This window comes from Microcaecilia unicolor, chromosome 5 (assembly GCF_901765095.1).
Source record: "Microcaecilia unicolor chromosome 5, aMicUni1.1, whole genome shotgun sequence".
NCBI lineage: Eukaryota > Metazoa > Chordata > Amphibia > Gymnophiona > Siphonopidae > Microcaecilia > Microcaecilia unicolor.
Window position 1 is genome coordinate 356768748 of NC_044035.1, and position 23035 is coordinate 356791782.

The 23035-nt window shown below is 42.0% G+C and overlaps 1 protein-coding gene across 1 annotated transcript in view; it reads right to left on the reverse strand.

Moving 5' to 3' along the window:
* The window catches only part of ANKRD11 (ankyrin repeat domain 11), a 202379-nt gene that overhangs the window by 54375 nt on the left and 124969 nt on the right, over positions 1–23035 (reverse strand). Inside the window, exons 6-7 of the mRNA XM_030204606.1 lie at positions 16572–16719; positions 4499–11373 (exon numbers count right to left, since the gene is read on the reverse strand). Of these exons, the coding sequence (XP_030060466.1) occupies positions 4499–11373; positions 16572–16719 (7023 nt within the window). The remainder of the gene's footprint in view (positions 1–4498; positions 11374–16571; positions 16720–23035) is intronic.

Genomic DNA, 23035 nt, shown 5'->3' on the forward strand with positions numbered 1-23035 from the left:
TGTATTTTAATAATTTTAGTGTGGGAGGGGGTTGGCGACCACTGGGGGAGTAAGGGGAGGTCATCCCCCATTCCCTCCGGTGGTCATCTGGTCAGTTGGGGCACCTTTTTGAGGCTTGGTCAGAAAAATAAAAGGACCAAGTAAACACGGCGAAATACTGCTTATTGCCGGGTTTTTGTTTTTCCATTATCCGCGAAAGCCGGCCATCTGGTAGCCACGCCCAAGCCTGCCCATGTCCCGCCTTTGCTTCGCCGCCAACATGCCCCTTTGAACTTTCGCTGGCGAGGCGAAGGGAAAGCGGCGAAGCTATCACAAATGTAGCTTTCAATTATATGCTTTTCGCCGCTTTTGCGAAATCGCCGGCCATATCCCGATTTGTGTCGGGAAATAGCCGGCGATTACTTTCGATTATAAGCTGGATAGTGGAATAAGAAAAAGTACAGAGAAGGGCGAAGAAAATGATAAAGGGGATGGGACAAATTCCCTATGAGGAAAGGCTAAAGCGGCTAGGGCTCTTCAGCTTGGCGAAGAGACAGCTTTAGGGAGATATGATAGAGGTTCATAAAATATTAAGTGGGATGGAACAGGTAGACGTGAATCACTTGTTTACTCTTTCCAAAAATACTAGGACCAAGGGACATGCAATAAAGCTACAAAGTAGTAAATTTAAAACGAATTGCACAAAATATTTCTTCACTCTAAGTGTAATTAAACTCTGGAATTCATTGCCAGAGAATGTAGTAAAAGCAGATAGCTTAGTGGGATTTAAAAAAGGTTTGGATAGCTTCCTCAAGGAAAAGTCCATAAGCCATTATTAAAATGACTTGGGGAACATCCACTGCTTATTTCTAGGATAAGCAGCATAAAATGTATTGTACTGTTTTGGGATCTTGCTAGGTATTTGTGACCTGGATTGGCCACTGTAGAAAACAGGATGCTGGGCTTCATAGACCTTCGATCTGTCCCAGTATGGCAATACTTGCATACTTGAAATTCAATGACTTTTCTTGTTGAGGTGATTTCTATCAGAAAAACTACTTTCCAAGAAAGGTGTTTTAAAGATAACTGTGTTGGTTCGAATGATGGTCTTATCCATTAAGCTAAAATTATATACAGGTTCCAAGGAACTGGTAGTTTTGGAATGAGAAGTTTCATATGAAATTTCACCAATTGTTTCATGATAAGCCAAAAGAGCTCAGATGTAACTGAGGAAGTCTGGAAACTTTGTTGGAAAGATGAAAAAGATATTGAAGTAAAGTAATAATCAGGGATCAGGGAAAACAGAATTGGTTTCTGTCTTTATACCAAAGAGATAATCTCTTCCTCCTAAAAACACATATCCTTCAAGTCAAAGGCTATCTTGCTGAAACAAGGATTTGTTGGAAATGGAGAGTTAACTTGAGGAACACTATTATGCTGTGCTCAACATCTATGTTGTCAAAAGCAAGCTACAAAGATGAGATGAAGAAGGGTTCTCTGGTTTCAAGTGATCAATCTTGGAAAGTTCTCCTGTGAAAATTAGTTCCCTGGCTGGAGTAAGGTTGGATTTTTGATACTTTGCAAGAAAACCTAAGTTCTATTTTACTCTGATATGCATCCAGTAGCTAAATGTCCAGATTCAGGAAAACTTACCTACTGCTTGCACGAGATGTGCTACCAGTACTGCCATGCACTTGGTGAAAATGTTTGTGATACTGCTGCCAGACCAAACAGAAGCATCTTATTCTGATTGTAGGTATTAATAACTATGACACAAAGATATTTGTAGAAACTTTCAGTGAACGGATGTGTCAGCATAAGAAACTTTTGAAGTCTACTGAATGTAGTTGATGTCCTGGTTGAAGAAAGAACAGATGGTAGAGAGCTCATCTAGAATTTCTCTTTCAAAAGAAATTTGTTGCTACCTCAAAGCTCTAGAAGTAGGTCTCAGTCTTATTGTTTTCTCTGGAACGAGTCCAATAACACAATTTCCAACACCTGATTTCCACTGCTAATACCACTAGATTATCTAACTTCCCAACTTAGCAGCACTTGTACATGTACGAGGGAAAAGTCTCAACTACTATGGCAATAAATCTTGTTTAATTGCACATAGAAAAAGTCATCACAGACTGAAAAACCCTCAAAAATAATATTTAAAAATTTTTTTTTTTATTTTCAATGTGAATGTTGTTTCCTAAGCCCGTTTTCACAGTTTTTTTTGTTGCTTTCACTTTAAAACAATCAGTGTTTTCAAAAAAATGCCAATCACTCGATTGCACTTATCTTGCCATGTTGTCCTCCAGATAATGTGCTGATTCCTACGGTCCCGTTTCGATTGTCTTCATCAGGGAACCCAGCGATGTAGAGGTCTCAACATTGATACTTAATCTTAGTTGCAAATGCAAACTTTACAACATTTGCAACTAAGATTAAGTATCAATGTTGTTGAGACCTCTACGTCGCTGGGTTCCCTGATGAAGACAATTGAAATGGGACCGTAGGAATCAGCGCAGTATCTGGAGGACAACATGGCAAGATAAGTGCAATCGAGTGATTGGCGTTTTTTTTGAATACACTGATTGTTTTAAAGTGAAAGCAGCAAAAAAAACCTGTGAAAACGGGCTTAGGAAACAACATTCACATTGAAAATATTGAAATTTTTTTTTTAATATTATTTTTGAGGATTTTTCAGTCTGTGATGACTTTTTCTACGTGCAATTAAACAAGATTTATTGCCATAGTAGTTGAGACTTTTCCCTCGTACATGTACAAGTGCTGCTAAGTTGAGAAGTTAGATTCTCTGGAACGAGGACATAACAGGAATAAAACCCCCTGCTCTGTCCAACAAGTGAAACAGATTCTACTGCTTCTGCACTAAAGGAAAAGAAAAGGACTTTGTAGATGAGGAGGAGAAGAACGAACCTGAGTCAGCAACCTCTCTTGATACTTAGAACCTATTATTTTAGTTTTTTTATGCTCAGGGAGCTGTTCTGGTTTGGCCATCATTGAAAGTCTTCACTCACTTGTGTGGATGATTCATCCTGGTTATTGATGGAGAAACAATGCATATCTTTACCACTTTTAACCTCTGACCCAGTACTGTAATATCCAGGATGTAATCTGTCAATAGATTTTGGTGTGACAAGTGGAATTTGCAAGTCAAGGCCAGTAGATGTCAAGGTGTATTTCCTTCGGAAGGTAGACAGTATGAAACAGGAAGATAGGAAACTGGACAGTACTTTTTACCACAGTTGGACTAAGAAACTGACACAGCACACAGCTAAAGTTAAATGCTAGAAAAGAACAGAGCACAACAGAAAGACAACAGGAGACTCCCACTGGCTTTAAAGAGGACCCTGCCTTGTATTCTGGTATCTGTATCACCAACTATCAAACTCATCCTGTACCAGCTTCTCAACAAAGGATGTAAGAGGAGATTATGAAGAAGGGATCCACTTCTCAAGATCCCTTCTCAAACAATGTAGAACCTGTACGTCCTTCCATTTTTCTACTTATTAAATTATCCTCCTACATAAGGCAGAAATTGAACCATTTAAGATCAACAATCCAGGAGGTGTCATACAAGCTATATAAATCACCTACCCACTCTTACCCTATAGGTCATCCGTAAAACACTTCAAGTTCAGAATATAATGTCTCTAGCATATGGCCTAGCCATAAACAAGGGAACAGGAAAAATTCAAAATTCCATTTAGTACACTGTCAACTCTGGCTAGTTACTACTGTTCAAGAAAGACCAGGCTAGGTATATAAATGTGTTAGGATTTCTCCAGAACTAAATGCTGGACTACCCTTCCACCATCTTTATATTTTCTCCTTAATATATCTTGCCTATCCTGGATTTGTTACACCAGTCCATCTATAACTCAGTTGACCTACTATCATATTTTTGATAGGCTGTTATAGTCTCAGTACTGAATGTGCTATTTGAACAATGAGAGTGGTTGGAGAAGTTAAACTGTGGTGATTGTACTTGAAAAATTAAACTTGTTCGGACACTGATATATACAAATTCTTGTTTCAAACTCTACAAACATGCATATGTGTGCAAGTAACAGCAATCTCAAAATCTGAATAGGAAAGATAATTTTTAAAACGTTACAGTTTCTATTGCTGGTTAACCTATAAACTGTGTTCCCACTTTTCTGCTACAGAGTTGAAAAAACCACCATTGGGCTTTTTCCTCAACATTTCTGAATTCCAACCTCCAACAGTTAAACATCTATTAAGTTAAAAATTCACCACCATACCAAACTGCAACAGTCACAGCATAGTTGTCTGTACAAAACTAACCCTCCTCTATGCCTATGGGAAAACATTTTCATAAAGTGACTCAAAATGTAAAATCACAGGATTATTAACAATTACATTGTTTATTATTTTATCAGGTGTATATTTCTTTCCAACGAGTCTGCTGAAAACATTCTAAGGGGAAAGGATACACATTCCTAAGGAGGTGATTAAGCAGGAAGAAAAGTGAGGTATGATTACTCACCACTGGAATGTGCAGCTTGCTAAGGGGTTTGCCATCCAGGAGGTAAGAACCAGTATATGTGACATATTCTGCATAACACTGGGGGGCCTGGGGAGTAATGTAGCAAAGAATTTTCCGTTTCTCTTCTATCTTTTTTCGGATCTGAAGATACTCAAAATATGGATTTGATCTGTCACTGTGGTAGGGCTCAATATCATCTAACTTTATTGCATCCACAATAGCTGCCAGAGTCTGTTGAATCACCTCTCTTGTCTGTTGATTGCTGGTATGAATCTGCTGTTGGAGCTGCTGACTAGATCGTGGAAATTTGCGTTTGCGTGGGTGTTGGGCCTGAGGATCTTCCTCTTCTAAAACCCGACCCTTGCTACGTGAAGATGGTGTGATAATTGAAACCAGTTCTTTTTCAGCAGGGACAGAGTTCTGTTTATTCTGATTGGCAAGCATCTGAGCACGATTTCTTGTAATTCTTTGCGGAATCTCTTCTATTTTAGTTAGTTTTGGAACTTCTATGACTATTTTTTGAGGCGATTCTGTTATTTCCGTTTGGACATTAGCCTGGGAGATGTTTGCCTGTGCAGAAGTGACTTCATTAGTGCTATCCAGAGCAGTATCCTCTTCTGCTATTCTACTCTCAGTAGATTCTGCTTCTATCGAGCAGTTGGAGGCACAGTTTGATGAGGTTAACTCTGCAGAATTTTCATCTCTTTCTTGGTGATCTGGTGTAACAGCTAAGGCAAAACTATGGGACACTGAGTCCTTTGATAATTTCTCTTCTGGTACATGCAAAGAGAGCCCTATAGCTTCTGACACATCTGTTTGAACTTCATGTTTTTCAGACTGTAGTTCTGCTTCCAAAGCTGGTGTGTGTACAGACTGACTAGGTGGAGACTCTAAGTTACTAGTAGGTTCAGTATCGATATTCATGCTTATTATTCCACCACTGGCAGCTTCTGGAGCAGTCACAAGACCTTCTTCCATGTGATGTGCATCAGCTATTTCACTATCAGGACCCTCTTTCACAGGAAGTGGCAGTTCCGGTAATGAGAAAGGCCCAAGATCTAATTCATCCCCAGAATTTGTGAATGGATCAGACCAGGTCAATGGTTCTTCTGAGTTTACAGGTGCGGTATTACTAGATCCCAGGTAGTTATTTTCTAGAGCACAGACTGAGTCTGCCTCAGCTTTTGTTGGTAAGCAAGGAGGCTCTGAAGGCATCTCAGATGATCCCTCAGGAAGAGGTTTGCAATTACTGAAGAAAGTATCTAATGGCGTAGGAGACATGTATAGTGTTTGCTGGCTTGAATTTGTTTCTCTTTGAATTGAGTCCTCTTCCTTTATTTCCTCAACCCTTGGTTCAGACACAGACACTGGATATGTAATGGAAGAAACTGGGAATGAAGAATCTGCAGAAGTGAAAGGTACAGATGTGGGATGGGTTTGGTCAGAATGATAAAATGTTTTAGGAGATTCCTGAAATCTCTGTGGAGATTTAATTAAAAGTTCAGATTCAACTGACCAGCTTACAGGATGGCTAGAAGAATTACTAATTAAATTTGGGAGAATGGCAGATTCAGAATTTCTTCGGGAAGGGCTGGTCCAATCAATACTATTCTGCTCTGAAATAGTTGAATTAAATTGAGTCTCTTCAACATGAGGTAAAAAACTAGTCTCTGATGGCAAGAAATTGGGATCCTGGGGTATAAAACCTGGTTCCGAAGGCAAAAAATTGGACTCGGGGGGCATGAATGGCTCTGGAGGCAAAAAGCCAGGCTCTGGTGCTCCAAAACTAGATTCTGGGGGTAAAAAGCCAGGCTCTGGAGGTATAAAGCTAGATTCTGGAGGCAAAAAGCCAGGCTCTGGTGGTATAAAGCTAGATTCTGAAGGCAAAAGGCTAGGTTCTGGAGGCAAAATAGAAGCTGTAGCTTGCTGATCCTCAGTGGAATCCAAAGGAATGCCAACATCAGAAGGAACAGCGCTGTCCATTGGAGGTACAAGAGGTTCATCTCTTTGAGACGGTGAACTATTTATTTGTAAACCGGAATAAATGCTTTCAGGGGACGGAGGAATATTACCATTCATTTCAGTTGCACAACGTAAAGCTTCCACCTTGGGGGATGGAGCGCCATAGTCTGGTGAATAATAGCCCGGAGACAAACAAGAAAACTTTTCCACAGGAACTGATGGAGGGGGACACTTATCTTCTGTTAAATGCTGCACTGGAGAATCATAGTTTGATGCAGCGGGAACACTTTGCTGCCTGAAAAACTTGTCTCCTACATTAAACTCTTCTTCAGAAACTCTTCTTACATCAACAGAGATAGAGCGATAAAGGTTGATGGAGGAAACTGTCTTAGTTGGAGTCTGACTTGGATTCTCAAGATATCCACCAGAGGAAGCTGTATATCTGTCAAAAAAAGATGGTGAGCATGCATTCATAGACATGGCTGACACTGGAAGAGAGTGCTGAGAATCTGCACAATCAAAAAGGTCTGTATAGTCCTCATTGCTACATGATGGTGTCCTTGGTGTTTGCATCACTTCTTCATAACTTGGACAAGAGACAATAGATGTTGGTGTTGGGACACCAGTGGGTCTGTTCTGATCTGGTCTTGGGGAAGCAGGTAATATTTCTTTCATTTGAGGGCCATTCAGCCAGTCTTTTGTATCAGTCCCCATAGCAGGCTGTATTTTATTATCTGGAGACTGCATGGGGTTCAATGAGCTTGGTTCCTTGAGTTTTTTGTCCTTCTGCTGCGATTCTAACACTAGTGGTTTCTTAGTTAAGTCTAAACTCTTCTTACGCACATCTTCAGAGTTTTTAATTTTCTCCTTTAATTTTGGGTCTCCTGATCTGTGCCTCATCTTTTCCATTTGCTTCATTCTCTCTTTATGTCTCTTGTGTTTCTCTTCTACTTCTAAATCCTTTTGGCTCAGCATCCTTTCAAAGCTGGTCATCATAAGGTCACCATCTCCTAAAAGTTTCTCTCTTGGTCTATTATCTTTTTTGTTTCCATCTTTGGACAAGGTTAATTTATCATTTCCATTATTTATCTTTATGATGTCACCCTTGTCTTTTTCCTGATTATCTTTGACTCTCTCTTTTAGCTTTAATTCATTTAATTTAGCACATTCATCTTTTGATTTTTCTTTGAATGTAATGACTTGAGGGCTTTCTTTATCTTTGCTTATGGCCTTTTGTTCCTCCTTGTGATGTTTAAAAAAACCATCAATGTGTTTGTCTCTATATTTTTCTTTTTCTTCTTTGCTTTTCTCCCTGTGTTTGTCTTTCCTTTTCTTCTCTTTTGCAGTGCTAATGGCACTAACACCATAACTCTTTTCTTTTTCAGCCTTCTTGGACGGCTCTCTCTCAGTGTCATGCTTATCCTTCTTTTCAGAAGAAAATAAGTAGTCTATGTTTTTTTCTAATTCATCTTCTGTCTCTGGTTTTAAGCTACATGAAATACTAAATGCATCACCATCCAAAGCAGATATATCTTTTTCGTACTGTGTGGAATCCTTTCTGATACTGGAATCTTTCACATCATCAGATTTTTCTTTCTTGTCCAACTTTTCCTTTTTGTTTTTTTCTTTTTCATGACTTTTTTTGGATGATGATGAGGAATGGCGATGCCGGTCTCGCTCTTTGAGTTTTTCTGACAAGCAAAGCAAGGGAAGAGAATCTTTGCATTTCTCCTCTGGTGCATCAGTAAGAGAAAGGATAGATGGTTCTAAGAGGTTATTCAATCCTGGATCCAACCCCCTGTCTGTGAAACTGTCTGAAGAGATCTCACTGATTTTATCATTGGAATCATCTCTGTACTCATTGAGAGCTTCTTCTTCCAATTTCTCCAAGAGGCTTTTCTCCTCATTTCCTTTTGAAGACTTTTTTTCCTTTGATAACTCCTTCTCTCCTTTCTCCTTGTGTTTATTTTTTAACTTGTCATCACTAGGATGTCTCTTTTCAACCTTTTCTGAAGATTTTTGTTTGTTTTTCTTCTCTTGTGTTGCATCTGTTGAAATTCTGTCTTTTCGATCCTTGTATTTTTCCAATAAATCCTTATCTTTTTTTTCTTTATGCTTTTCTATCAAATTTTTATCTTTTTTCTCTTTACAAACTTCGATTGCTCCCTTGTCCTTCCTCTTTTCTTTAGTCTCTCTATCTTTTGACTTTTCTGCTGAATGCTGTTTATCAGAGGAGTATTTTCTATGTTTGTCTACTGGATAAAGCTCTCTCTCTACACTTGTGACATCATCTTTCTCTTGATAACTGTCTAGTCTGTGTAGATCACTTCCAAATGCATCACCAATTTTGAATCCACATGAGTTGTAGTCATCACCCTCATCCTCACTTTCATCAGTAAAAATATCAGCAATGCTGTACCAGCTTTTCTCTCTTCCCCTTTTCTCCTCCTTTTTATCAAACTCTCTCTCTCTATCATAAGGGAAATTTTTTTCCTTCTTCTCTTTATTTTGATCAAAAGACTTCTTCTCTTTATTGTGCAAATCCTTACTTTTTTCCTTTGCATCTTTTTTCTCCCGTCCTTTATCAATTTCTTTGTCTTTTGGATTTTTATCAAGGATGGTCTTTTCTGTTTTTTCTCTGTCAGCATCTTTAGACTTCTCTCTCTGCTTTTCTGATTTCACTTTCTCTCTTTTGTCCTTCTCTGAGGAATCCTTTTTCTCCTTTCCTGAATGGTGTCTCTCACAGATCTCTACATTTTTTCCACTGAATTCAGGGTCAGATTTGTCCTTGACAAATGTCTCACAGACATATTCTTTAAAGTCATCTTTGTATGGTTCCTCTTGCTTTCCTTTGACTTCTTTTCGCTCTTTAGTGCTATCCAAAGAATCTTTCCTCTCTTTACCAGTTTCACTTGAATCTTTCTCCTTCCGTTCTTTAATGATGTCTGTAAAATCTTTCTTTTTCTTATCTTTCTCTATCAGACAGCCTGATGTACATTTATGCTTATCCATTTGTTCTTTCTTTTTTTCAGAGACTTTTTCTGAATAGTCTCTCTCTCTCTTCTTTAAAAAAGGATCCTTTTCATTACGCTTCTCAATGTGTTCTTTCTTTTCTTTACCTTTGTCCTTTTTCTTATCTTTACCATCCTCTTTTACAGTCTCAATGATTAGTTTAGCAACAGCATCATTTTTATTTTCTTTGTACTCTACTGCTGAAGAATCCCAGCTATCCTCTCCTTTAAAGTCAAAGGAAGAATCAGATGACAAATCAGAGAACCATCTTTCTTGCTGATCATCTGAAACACTGAACTTAGTGTCTTCATTGTCTAAAAATTGACTCTTATTAAACTCCTCAAAAGGAGGATCCTCTCTATGTGATTTTTCTTTTTTTGATTTTTCTCTCTCTTCTTTACAAGATTTTTCCTTTTCAGTTTTGGAAAATTTCTCATCTTTCAGATCATTTTTTTTATCAGATTTTTTCTCTTTTGATTTTTTCTTTCTCTCCTCTTTATGAGCTTTGGATTTTTCTTCCTTGGGCGATTTCTCCTTAGTTGCTTTTTCTCTATCTAGTTTACTTAAGCGTTCTTTCTCCTCTTTTAAAACTTTACTAGTTTCTTTATTCCCTTCTCTGATTTTCTTTAATAATTTCTCCTCCTTGGAAACTTTACTAGAATCTTCTTTAAAAGACCAGTCCTTCTCATCTGCTTTCCCTTTAACCACCTTATCTTCTTTCTTTAAGTGTTCTCTATCATGCCTTAATACTTTTAATTTACTATCAACTGTGTTTTCTGTTTCTATAATTAATCCCTTCTCACCCTTTTGTTTACAGTCATCATATTCAAAAGTAAAGCTTTTAATTATCTTAATGTCTTGGTTCATCTGTCCCTTTTCTTTGTTTTTATGTTTGTGTTTTGCTTTATGCTTTTTAACAACTTTCCCCTCTTTGTCCAGTTTTGGGATTGCTCCATCTATATTTGCATGAAATGAATTTCTTTTCTCAAAAACATTGTTCTTTTTTTTAGGAGGTTCCTGTTTCTTTCGTACTTGCTTTACAGACTCTAAACTTGAATCCTCAGATGTATAGTCTGATTCACTGGTCGGTCTGGTCCTTGTAGAGTCCGATAGCGAGCTGACATCTGACCAAGCTGGTGAAGATATTGTTTTCCAATTATCTGTTCTCCAATGTTTGGAGTGCTGCTCCTGCAGAGAAGGGTTGTGTTTTTGTGATGCTGTACTCCCATGAGATGACGTGGAAGATGCAGAGAGAGAATTGAAAAAGGAGGAATCCTTTAATATTAATGTAGAGTCCTTTACACAGTTAGCACTTTCTAGAGAAAGTCTGTCCTCCTCCTCACTCTCAATGTTCTCACTTTCTGAATCAGAAGAACAAAATATGTCATTCTTTTTTCCAAACCGAACCTCTTTATTTTTCGTATCTTTCTTCCGTTTCTTTTTCACTTTGTTTTTTTCTTTTTGCTGCTTCATGACAGAGGGATCACGAGTCTTACTGTTTGGCAAAACCGATAGCCGAAGCTTCTCCCCAGCTCCTACAACTATGCTTGTGTTGTCCTCATCTGAAGTGTCAGACAAGATGCGACGGGCAGCTTTCTTTGGTGCAACTGAGTTTTTAGAATATGTTTTCACTTCCATTTTGGGTATAGAAATAAAACTATTTGTTTTAGTCTCCTTTCTGAAGTCCTTTTTTAACAAATGTTTGTCATCAACTGGTGGAACTCTGTCCTCCTCATCATCTTCATCAAACTCATATTCATCCTTTACAGGTGTGGTTGTTTTTGGTGTATCCTGGCTCTTGCTCTTGTGTTTTGAGCCTTTTTCAAACTCAGAATCTGTATTATTGCCATCAACAGAACTAGAAGGTGCAAATGAAGGGGCATCCTCTTCCTCTGAACTGTCTGTGAAAACAAGAGAACAGAATACATTAGCATTCCAAGTTAAGAGCCAACGTCCATCTTTCCATGGAGGATCAATTTGTGTATGCCAAAGAAATTGTACAGAGTCATCATTTGTCAGTAATCACCTTCTGCAGCTCTATCACATCAATACTGCTGTGGTAACTGTGGTTCTAGTTGCATGTGTACAGAATTTAAAAGTGTAGTTACAGCTAGAAGCAAAAACAGATTCTAGATTACAATTATGAAAAGGTTATTGTGACGCGGTCTACAGAACACTGCCTCTCTCCTATAGGGAAGTCGCTCCGATAGCCAGAGCCACCTTAAGAAAGATCCTTCTATAACTAACCAGGGCCACCATAAAAGCACAGGTCCCGCCACAGGAGGAAGTGAACCGGGTGGGGTGGAGTTGAGACCAGGGAGTTTAAAAGGGAAGGGCCAGGCAGAGGTTAGGGACAGCCCAAAGAGGAGAGGCCCCAACATATGCCTTGCCCAGTGCTGTGACTGGGCTGAGGTAAGCCCTTACTGCTGTTTGAATTTTGCAAGTTTGCTGGAGGTCTGGTCGGAGCCAGACCTGACAAGAAAAATATAACAAAGGCTGTGTTTGGGGCATGGCAACCCCGCAGCTGAGGATGTGTTTGAGACTACCACCAGAGGCGGCTTACTGTTGTTTGCCGAAACCACCAGGGTTTTCCCATTCTATTCTTTGGGCTCTGTGAAAAAAACAGGCCTGGGAATTTCTGTTCATGTAAATAAATACTTATTTTTTGAAAACTATCTTTTTGTCCGGCTGTATTATTTCCTCTGGCCACACCCACCCCCACTCAGGGTCTCACATGTGTTGACAGTGATAAGATTCTGTTCTAGTCCTGCTGAAGAAAGTCAGATCCTGACCTCTGGGGCCCTGGGCCGACTGTAGAGACAATGCGGGAACAGCGGGGAAAAGGGATTAGCCCTGCCCCAGTCAGGGGGGGAGGAGGAAGGTTTACCTACTGCCGGACAGGCAGTTTTTAATTTAGCTTTGGATTGTGCTGCATGGTCTGAACTGCTACAGAATAAGCATGGAGAAGCTGCTCCAACCCCCGATCAAGGGGCAACAAGAGATCCTGCATCGGCAACAGCAGCAACAATTTATGCAGGCACATTTTGAGCAGTGGTAACAGCAACAGGTGCAGCAGCAACAGCTACAGTAACAGCAAGTGTTACAGAAGCTCCTTGAGCTACAACAGGACTCTCAGGCCCAAGCAGGGTAAGCTCCCTGCAACCCAGTTTATCAGCAGCCCCTTCGGGTTCTGTATTGAAGAAAATGGTAACGGAAGATGACCTGGATTACTTCAAGACTAATTTCAAAAGGACCGCCCACTTTGCTGGTTGGTTGGAGACATCATGGATAGCATATTTAGGGAACCTACTGACTGGAAACAACCAGACGGTGTTCTAGGATGTTAATCCTGTGGGGACAGCTACCTGTGCAGAGGTGAAAGCAGCCACCCTGGAGAGGGCAGGTTGTACACCGGAGGCCTATTGGCTGCGGTTCCAAAAGGGTTCCATGCCAGCCAAAGAAAATCCCAGGAGTTTTTTTTTTTTTTTTTTTTTTTAACCGTCTTAAGGAGGTTGCCTGGAAATGGCTGCAGCCATAGAGAAAAACGGGACCGGAGATTGCAAGAATCATCCTCCTGGAGTAGTTCCTGGAGGAATTACCAGGGCTATGAAGCAATGGATGCAGCAGTTTCCCAGCGTGACCCACAAAAGTGCATTAGAAACTGCCAAGGCCTTCTACCAAGCGCAGCGAGAGTCAGAGCCTGGCAAGAAGCAGCAGTGAACTGAAAGCCCTGTAGAGAGACCCTGACCAGACAATCCGAGAGTTTAGGGACTGGGCCCCCTAGCCAGGGGTCTACAAGGAAGGGATCAGAGCGATGGAAGCCCTTGTGTCCCCACAAACATATGTGGCCCTTTTTCCATGGCACGGGAAGGATACTCTCCCGTCTGTTTCGGAACTGGAGAGGACGGTCATATGGCCAGATATAGAGGAGGGTGCTATGGATGTGAATTTGGTGGCCTCTCATGACTGCAGTTTTGTGAAAGCTGCTTATTCAGGAACCAGAAATTGTGTACTTCCAGTGGACTTCCAGATACAGAAGGTAGAGGCGATCACACAGATGCCCGTTCCACAAACAAAGAAGTTTGAGCCTTCCTCGGGATCATTGGATATTACCGCCGGTTTATCCCTGGGTCTGCAGAGAAAGCACAGCCTCCTGAGAAGATACAACGGACCGAAGACTTGGATTTGGCCTTCCAAACTCTAAAGAAAGCTGCGCCAGTGCTGGTTAGCCCAGATTTCAACCGGCCCTTTATCGTCCAGACGGATGCTTCAGAAGTTGGAATCGGGGCTGTATTGGTCCAGAAGGTGGATGAAGATCACCCAGTGGCATATATTAGCTGAAGATTGTTCCTGAGGGAGAAGAACTATGCAGTGATCGAGGAGGTGGCTCTCGCAGTCAGGTGGGCCCTGGAGAGGTTCCAATATTATCTAATGGGTCACGAATTCCTGTTGGTCACCAATAATCAACACCTGCAGTGGATGGCCTGCCATAAAGATTCCAATGCACGTGTAATGCGCTAGTTCTTCAGTCTTCAAGTATTGGGGTTCAGTATTAGGTGGGTCAAGAACATGCGAATGTGGACTTTTTGTCCCAGGAGGTGGACACCGATCTGGCAGGCACTCAACAGGATATGGCTGAGGGGAAGCGTACATAAGAACATAACTATTGCCGTACTGGGACAGACCAAAGGTATATAAAGCCCAGCATCCTGTTTACAACAGTGGCCAATCCAGGTCACAAGTGCCTGACAAGATTCCAAAAAAGTACAATACATTTTATACTGCTTATCCTAGAAATAAGTAGTGGATTTTCTCCAAGTCCATTTTAATAATGGTCAATGGACTTTTCCTTTAGGAAGCTATCCAAACCTTTTTTAAACCCCGCTAACTGCATTTACTACATTCTCTGGCAATGAATTCCAGAGTTTAATTACACGTTGAGTGAAGAAAAGTTTTCTCCAATTTTGTTTTAAATTTACTACTTTGTACCTTCATTGCACACCCCCTAGTCCTAGTATTTTCGGAAAGCGTAAACAAGCGATTCACATCTACCCGTTCCACTCCACTCATTATTTTATAGACCTCTATCATATCTCCCTTCAGCTGTCTTTTCTTCAATCTGGGGTCTACAGAAATCTACCCCTCTCACTTAGGGAAAGTCCCTCCGATAGCCAGGGCCACCTTAAGAAAGATCCTTCTATAACTAACCAGGGCCACCATAAAAGCACAGGTCCCACCACAGGAGGAAATCAGCCAGACAGGGATGAGTGGAGACCGAGGAGTTTAAAAGGGAAGGGCCAGGTACAGGTTATGGACAGCCCAGTCCATACTGCTGTTTGAACTTTGCTAGTTTGCTGGAGGTATGACTGGAGCCAGACCTGACAAATAAAATAAAACTGAAAGGCTGTGTTTGAGGCGTGGCAACCCTGCAGCCTAGGACTGTGTTTGAGGCTATTGCCAGAGGTAGCTTACTGCTGTTTGCTGAACCCACTGGGGTTTTCCCATTCTTTGTCTCAGGCTCTGTGAAGAAACAGGCCTGTAAATATCTGTTCTTGTAAATAAAAACTTATTTTTGCATTCTACCTTTTTCTCTGGCTGTATTATGTATACATCTGTGGTCAATAAGATGATGGACCACTGTGTAACTTTTAAGATGCCTGCCTTTTTTCTGTGGAGCAGAGTTTGCCCAACTCTGTAAAACAGCAAGGTAAGGTCAGACAGTATTTCAGTAGAATCTTATTTTAATATTCTACTTGCAAGCATAGCAACAGGGAGGAGTGAAGAAGGAGGTTAAGCTCTAGGACTATTCTGTGCAAAGATTTATGGTTGGAGGTTGTGAGACTGGTTTTGCTGTAACAAGTAAATCAAATGTTGTGTTTAGATAAGGGGGCCATCAGCTGAGACAGCAGACTGAGAATTGTCACATGCACATAATTAGAAAAAGGTATAAAAGCAATAGTTTATCACTACATAACCAGGAATCTTGCTAGCACTGCATTTTGCTTCTGGCTGGTAAATTCCTCCACAGGAACATAGAACAAAAAAAGACTATTTGTATGTACTATTTATGAATTGTAATTGGCAAAGCAGCAATTAGATGTCTATTTTCCCATTTGTAATAAATAAGCTTCTATGACAAATTTATGATTGACTAATGGTGTAACTCTTCCTGTGTTCTATAATCCAAATTATTTTATCCAGGGAATAAATGACTGAAAGTTTAGCCTTGAATCTTGCAGCCTGTCTGATAAGGCATAAGGCTAAACACAGCCAAGGAGTTCTTCTCCAAGCAAAGAGAACTTCTTTAAGGCTGAAGTGTAGTCCCCTCCCCAAAGGCAGGAGTCAGGATTACAATTATTTCCTCTGGCCCAACCCCTGCTCAGGGTCTCACAGTTATGAAAAAAATCATAGTTAAAATAAGTCTCTAATAGAAATCTTAACTATTTTCTCCAAGCTTGGGAGGTGGTGAAAGGGATGTACAGAAGTTTTGATTTGGGGCAAATATCTGAAACAAAAGAATTTATTTCTATATGTGCATTCTTCTCTGGTGACATACATTGATATTTATATTTGATATTTATATTTGATATTTGTATCTTCTTATTTCTTTTCAGTTTGATACACTGTTGAGTGAAGGCTGGAGCTTTTCTTCTGGGGATTGCAAAATGCTGTCTCTACAGCATCCCTAAACTCTGGTCGTTTTGCAGTATACAGTGATGCCACCGAGCCACCATGCATGCCATGGGTACAGAAATATCCTCTTAAATTTATAATTGTTATCATATTAAATAAATTCAAGTTTCTACTTTCCAAATACTGTTATTAAGTTATCAATTTAATACCACAAAATATCTATCATACAGGTGTTTGACTGCTTAGAGCAAATGCAGCCATTAACTAACTGCTCAAATGGATTAATATAATGCAGCGTACATGATGCATCTCACCTAAGTCTGAAAGGCCTGGGAACACTAAGGAAAAGGAAGAATGACACTACACAAGAACATCTGAAAGGTCTTCAGTAGACATACTGATCTTTAATTTTAAACTGCCTGCAATACACTAACAAACTTAAAAACTCAATCACCACATGACTCACCTGTGGAGCTCTCTTCACTAGAAGTGTAGGTACCCTTCCCCAGCAAGAGATTCACCATTGTGGGAGAGTTGGCTACTTTTAGAGGTGTTTCACCTTTCCTGTTACTTTGATGGGGGTTTCCACCATATCGAAGCAACAACTTGACCACCTGGAAAAAAAAAAATCCTCCAAAATCTATACATGTTAAGCAATCAAAGTCACACGTACAAATGTATTTTTGCAATGGCTACAATTCAAAGTCAAAGCAAAATACTTTGAGGCATTGCAGAAACCAATTTCTTCTCTTCTTCTTGACTCAGCAAATTCTGCCTACTCCTCTGGGCTTCTAGCTCAGCTTGAGCCAGTATATGATACCATGAAGCTTCATGCACAACTACCCAGGGATTTTTCCTTTATATTGCCCCAGCTTAGCAATCCTATCATGGTAGCGACTGATCTTTGCTGGGGGCCTTACACCAGTGACTCTTCAATCATGTGTTCTACAGTGGCTTATAAAGTGAAAGAGAAATTGTAGAAATATTTAAAAGTAACTAAAAACAAGAAACCAAAAAATCTCGATTGCATGTTCACACCCATTGATTCAATACTTGGTGGAAGACACTTTTGTAGTAATAAATGCCATGTTGTTTAGAATAAGTGCCTATCAACTTGAATGCATAAGGAGATGTCTTCTCAGTCTAAAAATGCTTTTTAGTTGTTTTCTGATGACACCTCTAGTACTGAGAAACTTAATGATATCACTGGCAGCAGTCACCCTCCCTTTTTAAGGTTTGAAGGGACTTTTCAAGGCACATGCAGATTGAGACAACACAAATGCTGGAATCATTTTCAAGACCAAGGAGAAGAACAGTAAGACCAATGACTTGATTCAGGAGTCCCAATGGACAGCTGTCATAAATTTATAAGATGTCAGCCTTAGTACTACTGACCAAACAGTATTCAACAAGGGACTTTTAGTTCTTACTTCATTTCATAATGCTTTTTAGACCAGGGTTGAGATTGCCTGTATCATCATGAATCCTGATTACTCTACATTTTTAAAATCTTGACAATAAAGGCTATGACATGTCTGCCATGTGTCCTAAGTCCAAATGGATCTCTCCTGGCCTCATGGATCCTGTCACTGCTATTTTCAAGCAATAGACCTGAATAATTTTCTGCCACAGCATTACCAGTATCTAGAAGGCACAGTAGGGCCTAGTTCAGACTTAGAAAAAAAAAAGAGAGAGAGAGAAGCAAGCATTATTAACTAGTTTCCATAGTGTACAACCCTTTCCCCCTTAGTTCAAGAACTTAATTTTTCTGCCACAGCATTAACAGAGAGTCTCTAGAAAGCACAATAGGACCTAGTTCAGTCCTCATTCCCACCCACTCTTCCCAACTCCCACCTACCCCTAAGCTGGACTGGTGGTTGGGAGGCAGGGATAGTGCTGGGCAGACTTATACAGTCTGTGCCAGAGCCGGTGGTTGGGAGGCGGGGATAGTGCTGGGCAAGCTTATACGGTCTGTGCCTGAAGAGCACAGGTACAAATCAAAGTAGGGTATACACAAAAAGTAGCACATATGAGTTGTCTTGTTGGGCAGACTGGATGGACCGTGCAGGTCTTTTTACTACTACTACTACTACTTATCATTTCTATAGCACTACTAGACGTATGCAGCGCTTCACAATTGAACATGAAGAGACAGTCCCTGCTCAAGAGAGCTTACAATCTAATTTGGACAGACAGACAGGACAAATAAGAGAATAAGGTTCAGGACAGACAGACAGGACACATAGAGATACGGGACTATTGAAGTGAGGAAGAAGGGAAATGAGTGAGGGAGTGGAAGCTTATGGAAAGGGAGAATGAGGGAGTAGAGGCTTGTGGAGAGGGGGAATAAGAAGCTTCAGGCTTAAGGAGAGGGAGGGTGTGAAGGCTTGTAGAGAGGGTGGAAGCTTGCAGAAATGGGGAATGAGGGTGAGCAAGCTTGTGGAGAGGGGGAATGAGAGGGTAGAGGCTTGAGAACGGGGCCTAAATGAAAGAGTGAAGGTTTCCCGGGCCAGTATATTTGCTCTAGGATCTGATCCACAGTATCTTTCTGATTGGTTGGCTCTGTCAGCTCCACTGTAAACCTCAGATCAGAAGACATGTGATGGAGCAGATCACTGATCCCTCATGCAATTCCCGTGGGCATTCGGATTCAGTCCACATTCGATGGAGCTTCTCCAAATACTACTACTACTTAACATTTCTAAAGTGCTACTAGGGTTACGCAGCGCTGTACAATTTAACATGGAAGGTCAGTCCCTGCTCAAGGAGCTTACAATCTAAAAGACAGGTGTACAATCTAAAGACAAGTGTACAATCTAAAAGACAAGTGTAGAGTCGATCTGATGGGGCATACTATATTTCTCGAAAGGTTAGGTGCCGAAAGCAGCATTGAAGAGGTGAGTTTTAAGCAGAGATTTGAAGATGGGTAGGGAGGGGGCTTGGCGTAGGGGTTGAGGAAGATTGTTCCAGGCATAGGGTGAGGCAAGGCAGAATGAGCGGAGCCTGGAGTTGGCAGTGGTGAAGGGTACTGAAAGGAGGGATTTGTCCTGTGAGCGGAGGTTTTATTTATTTATTTTATTGCTTTTGTATCCCACATTTTCCCACCTATTTGCGGGCTCAGTGTGGCTTACAGTACATTGTGATTGATGGAAGTACAATTTGTTACAATACAATTTTTGGGTTACATTGTGAAGAGTTTAGAGAAGACAAAGTCAATTCAGAATATCATTTGGGTATATATCAATAGAGTGTAACAAAGGGGGATGATAAGACGATAGAACAATTGTCTGAGAACGTTAGGGTGTACCAGTTTTATCTGTGGGTAGAGTTTTAGGTGTGGTGAAGGTATGGGGAGGAGAATTCAGAGGAAGTGTATTTATGCATTTCTATTAGTGTGTATGGACTTCATGTGTTTTGATCTTTACAGTAGATTTTCTCAAAGAGATGAGTCTTCAATAATTTGCGGAAGTCGGTTAATTCGTAGATCGTTTTCAGGTTGCGTGGTAGTGTGTTCCAGAATTGCGTGCTCATATAAGAGAAGGTTGATGCGTGCAGTACTTTGTATTTTATGCCTTTGCACTTAGGGAAGTGGAGATTGAGGAAAGTTCGGGATGATCTTTTAGCGTTTCTGGGAGGCAGGTCTGTTAAGTCCGACATGTATACAGGGGCTTCACCCTGAATGATTTTGTGAACTAAGGTGCATACTTTGAAGATGATACGTTCCTTGAGTGGGAGCCAGTGTAGATTCTCACGTAAGGGTTTTGCACTTTTGTAATTTGGTTTTCCTAAGATGAGTCTGGCTGCAGTATTCTGGGTTGTTTGAAGTTTCCTCAATATTTGCTCTTTGCAGCCTGCATATAGTGAGTTGCAGTAGTCCAGATGGCTGAGTACGAGTGATTGCACTAGGCTACGGAAGACAGATCTCGGAAAGAATGGTTTAATTCTTTTCAGTTTCCACATGGAGTAGAACATCTTTTTGGTTGTGTTGTTCGCGCGAGTCTCGAGTGTTAAGTGGCAGTCAATAGTGACTACAAGGATTTTTAAGGTTTCTGAGATTGGTAGATTAAGTTTAGGTGTGTTAATTTCAGTAAATGTTTTCATGTTGTATTGGGAGGTAAGTATGAGGCATTGAGTTTTTTCTGCGTTCAGTTTCAATCGGAATGCATCTGCCCAGGTGTTCATGATGTGTAGGTTACGAGTGGGAACATAGGGGGAGATGAGGGTAGAGAGGTAGTGAGGAACCGCAGACCGGGTGTATTTGTAGGTAAGAGGAGAAGCTTGAATTATATGCGGTATCTGATCGGAAGCCAGTGAAGTGACTTGAGGAGAGGGGTGATATGAGCATATCGGTCCAGGCGGAAGATAAGACGCACAGCAGAGATCTGAACGGATTGAAGGGGGGATACATGGTTAAGTGGGAGGCCACTGAGGAGTAGGTTGCAGTAGTCAAGGCGAGAGGTAATGAGAGCGTGGACGAGAGTTCGTGTGGTGTGCTCAGAAAGGAAAGGGCGAATTTTGCTGATGTTGAAGAGGAAGAAGCGACAGGTTTTGGCAGTCTGTTGGATGTGTGCAGAGGAGAGGGAGGAGTCGAAGATGACTCAGAGGTTGCGGGCAGAAGGGACAGGGAGGATGAGGGTGCCAAAGCATGCTCCCTAGAACTCTTAGCCTTCTTCAGGGCCAGATCCACCACACCAGAGTCGTGAGGCAACTGAGTGCGCATCAGCTCTGGGTCCCCATGGATACGAAACTGGGATTCAATCTTCTTGGGAATGTGGGGATTAGTTAGTGGCTTGGTCCAGTTCGCCAGCAATGTCTTTTTTAGGACATGATGCATGGGTACTGTGGACGCTTCCTTAGGTGGAGAAGGATAGTCCAAGAGCTCAAACATCTCAGTCCTTGGCTCATCCTCCACGACCACCGGGAAGGGGATGGCCGTAGACATCTCCCGGACAAAGGCCGAGAAAGACAGGAGAAGAAAGCTGTCTTTCAGGGGAGGGAGTGGGATCAGAAGGAAGGCCATCAGACTCCTCGTCAGAGAAATATCTGATGTCCTCCTCCGCGTCCAACGAGGCCTCACCATCGGTATCAGACACAGGTTCACGAACCTGTGTCTGAAGCCGCGCCCGTTCCGACTCCGTGGAAACACGGCCACGGTGGGAGCGTCGAGAGGTGGACTCCCTGGCCGGCAGCGGCGAAGCTCCCCCCCCCCCCCCCCCGTCGGGGAGTCCACCTGGGAGGTAGCCGAAGCCGGTACCGGGGACCTCAACCCGGGCAAAGGGCCAGCCGTCGCCTCACTTGACGGCACCGGTGGCGCAGGCACCCCCAGTACCGGAGCAGAAGGGCATAACAGCTCTTCCAGGATGCCAGGAAGAACGGCCCGGAGACTCTCGTGCAGAGTGGCTGTGGAGAAAGACTGAGAAGCCGGTGCAGGCGTCGAGGTCAGAACCTGTTCCGGGCACAGAGGCTGTACCTGGCTGTCCGGGGTAGAGGGCACAGACACCTCCTGGATGGAGGGTGAGCTGTCCTCCCGGTGCTGATGCCTGCTGGGTGCCGACTCCCTCGGCGACCCAGAGCTCCCGGTACCAAGTCGGGAAGGTGACTGGTGACGATGCTTCTTCAACTTCTTTGAGCGAAGCATATCACCGGAGCTCCCCGGTACCGATGAGGAGGACGTTGAATCCAGACGTCGCTTCCTCGGGGCCGGGTCCGAAGATGGTCGATCCCGGGGGGGGGGGGGGGGGGGGGGGGGGGGGAGGGGGGGGCTGTACCGCAGGAACCCTCAGGGCAGGAGGAGACCCACCCGAAGGCTCACCGCCACCAGCAGGGGAATGGACAGCCCTCATCTGCACTCCAGACGAAGCATCACCGTCCAATGGCATCAGCACCAGTGGGGATCCCGGTACCACCGACGCCCTCTTCCGAAGTCTCGGTACCGTCGATGCAGGAGGAATATGCCTCGATGCCGATGCACTCCCTGAAGACTTCGGTGCTGCCGACGCCGATGCATTCGATGAATCCTGAGATGCTGTTGCCGTCGAAGCGCCAGAGAACAGAACGTTCCACTGGGCTAATCTCGCTACCCGAGTCCTCTTCTGCAAAAGAGCAAAAAGACTACAGGCCTGCGGGTGGTGCCCAGCCCCCAGACACTGAAGACACGAAGCGTGCCTATCAGTGAGCGAGATTATCTGCAAGCAAAAGGACACTTACGCTGGGAAAAAACTAGAAATACAGGAAAAAAGGGAAACCTCTTTTTTTTTTTTAAACAAACAAGCAGAAAAAAGTAGAAAACGCGAAAGACGCGCGAGGTCTTCTGAGGGGCACGAAACAGCGGCAAAACACGACCGTCCCGAGCGCGGACAAAAGAAGACTGAACAAGAGCCGGTTCGGGCTGGAAGACGGTCACGCATGCGCAGTGCGCATGGGCGCGCGAGGGCTAGCAAAAGTCTTTGCTAGTGAATATTCCGATTGGAGGGGGTTCCGTGGACATCACCCATCAGTGAGAACAAGCAGCCTGCTTGTCCTCGGAGAATAATAATAAAAAGATTAACCTAAATCTATCATATAATACTAAGGTGATTATCAAACCAGTAGATAAGGGTGGATCTGCTGTGTTACCACTTAATCAATTATTTTGATATTTAGCCTGTCCTCCCTATAAAGCCCAGAACATGTCACATCCAAACGTACATAATCAAATGAGTAAATAAAAATCAATACCAAATTACAAAACAGTATAATCTATAAAAATCAAGAAAAAATAAAAAAACAAATCATAAACAGTACTGAAAATAACAAACCTATTAGCGAAACAAAGTTTTAATAGATCTATAGGAAAAAGGAAGCTTATTCCAAGAAAAAAAAACATATCAGAATGATAGTACATATGGGACCATGCCTGTTCAACGCACCAACATCTAACAGGAGTACTGT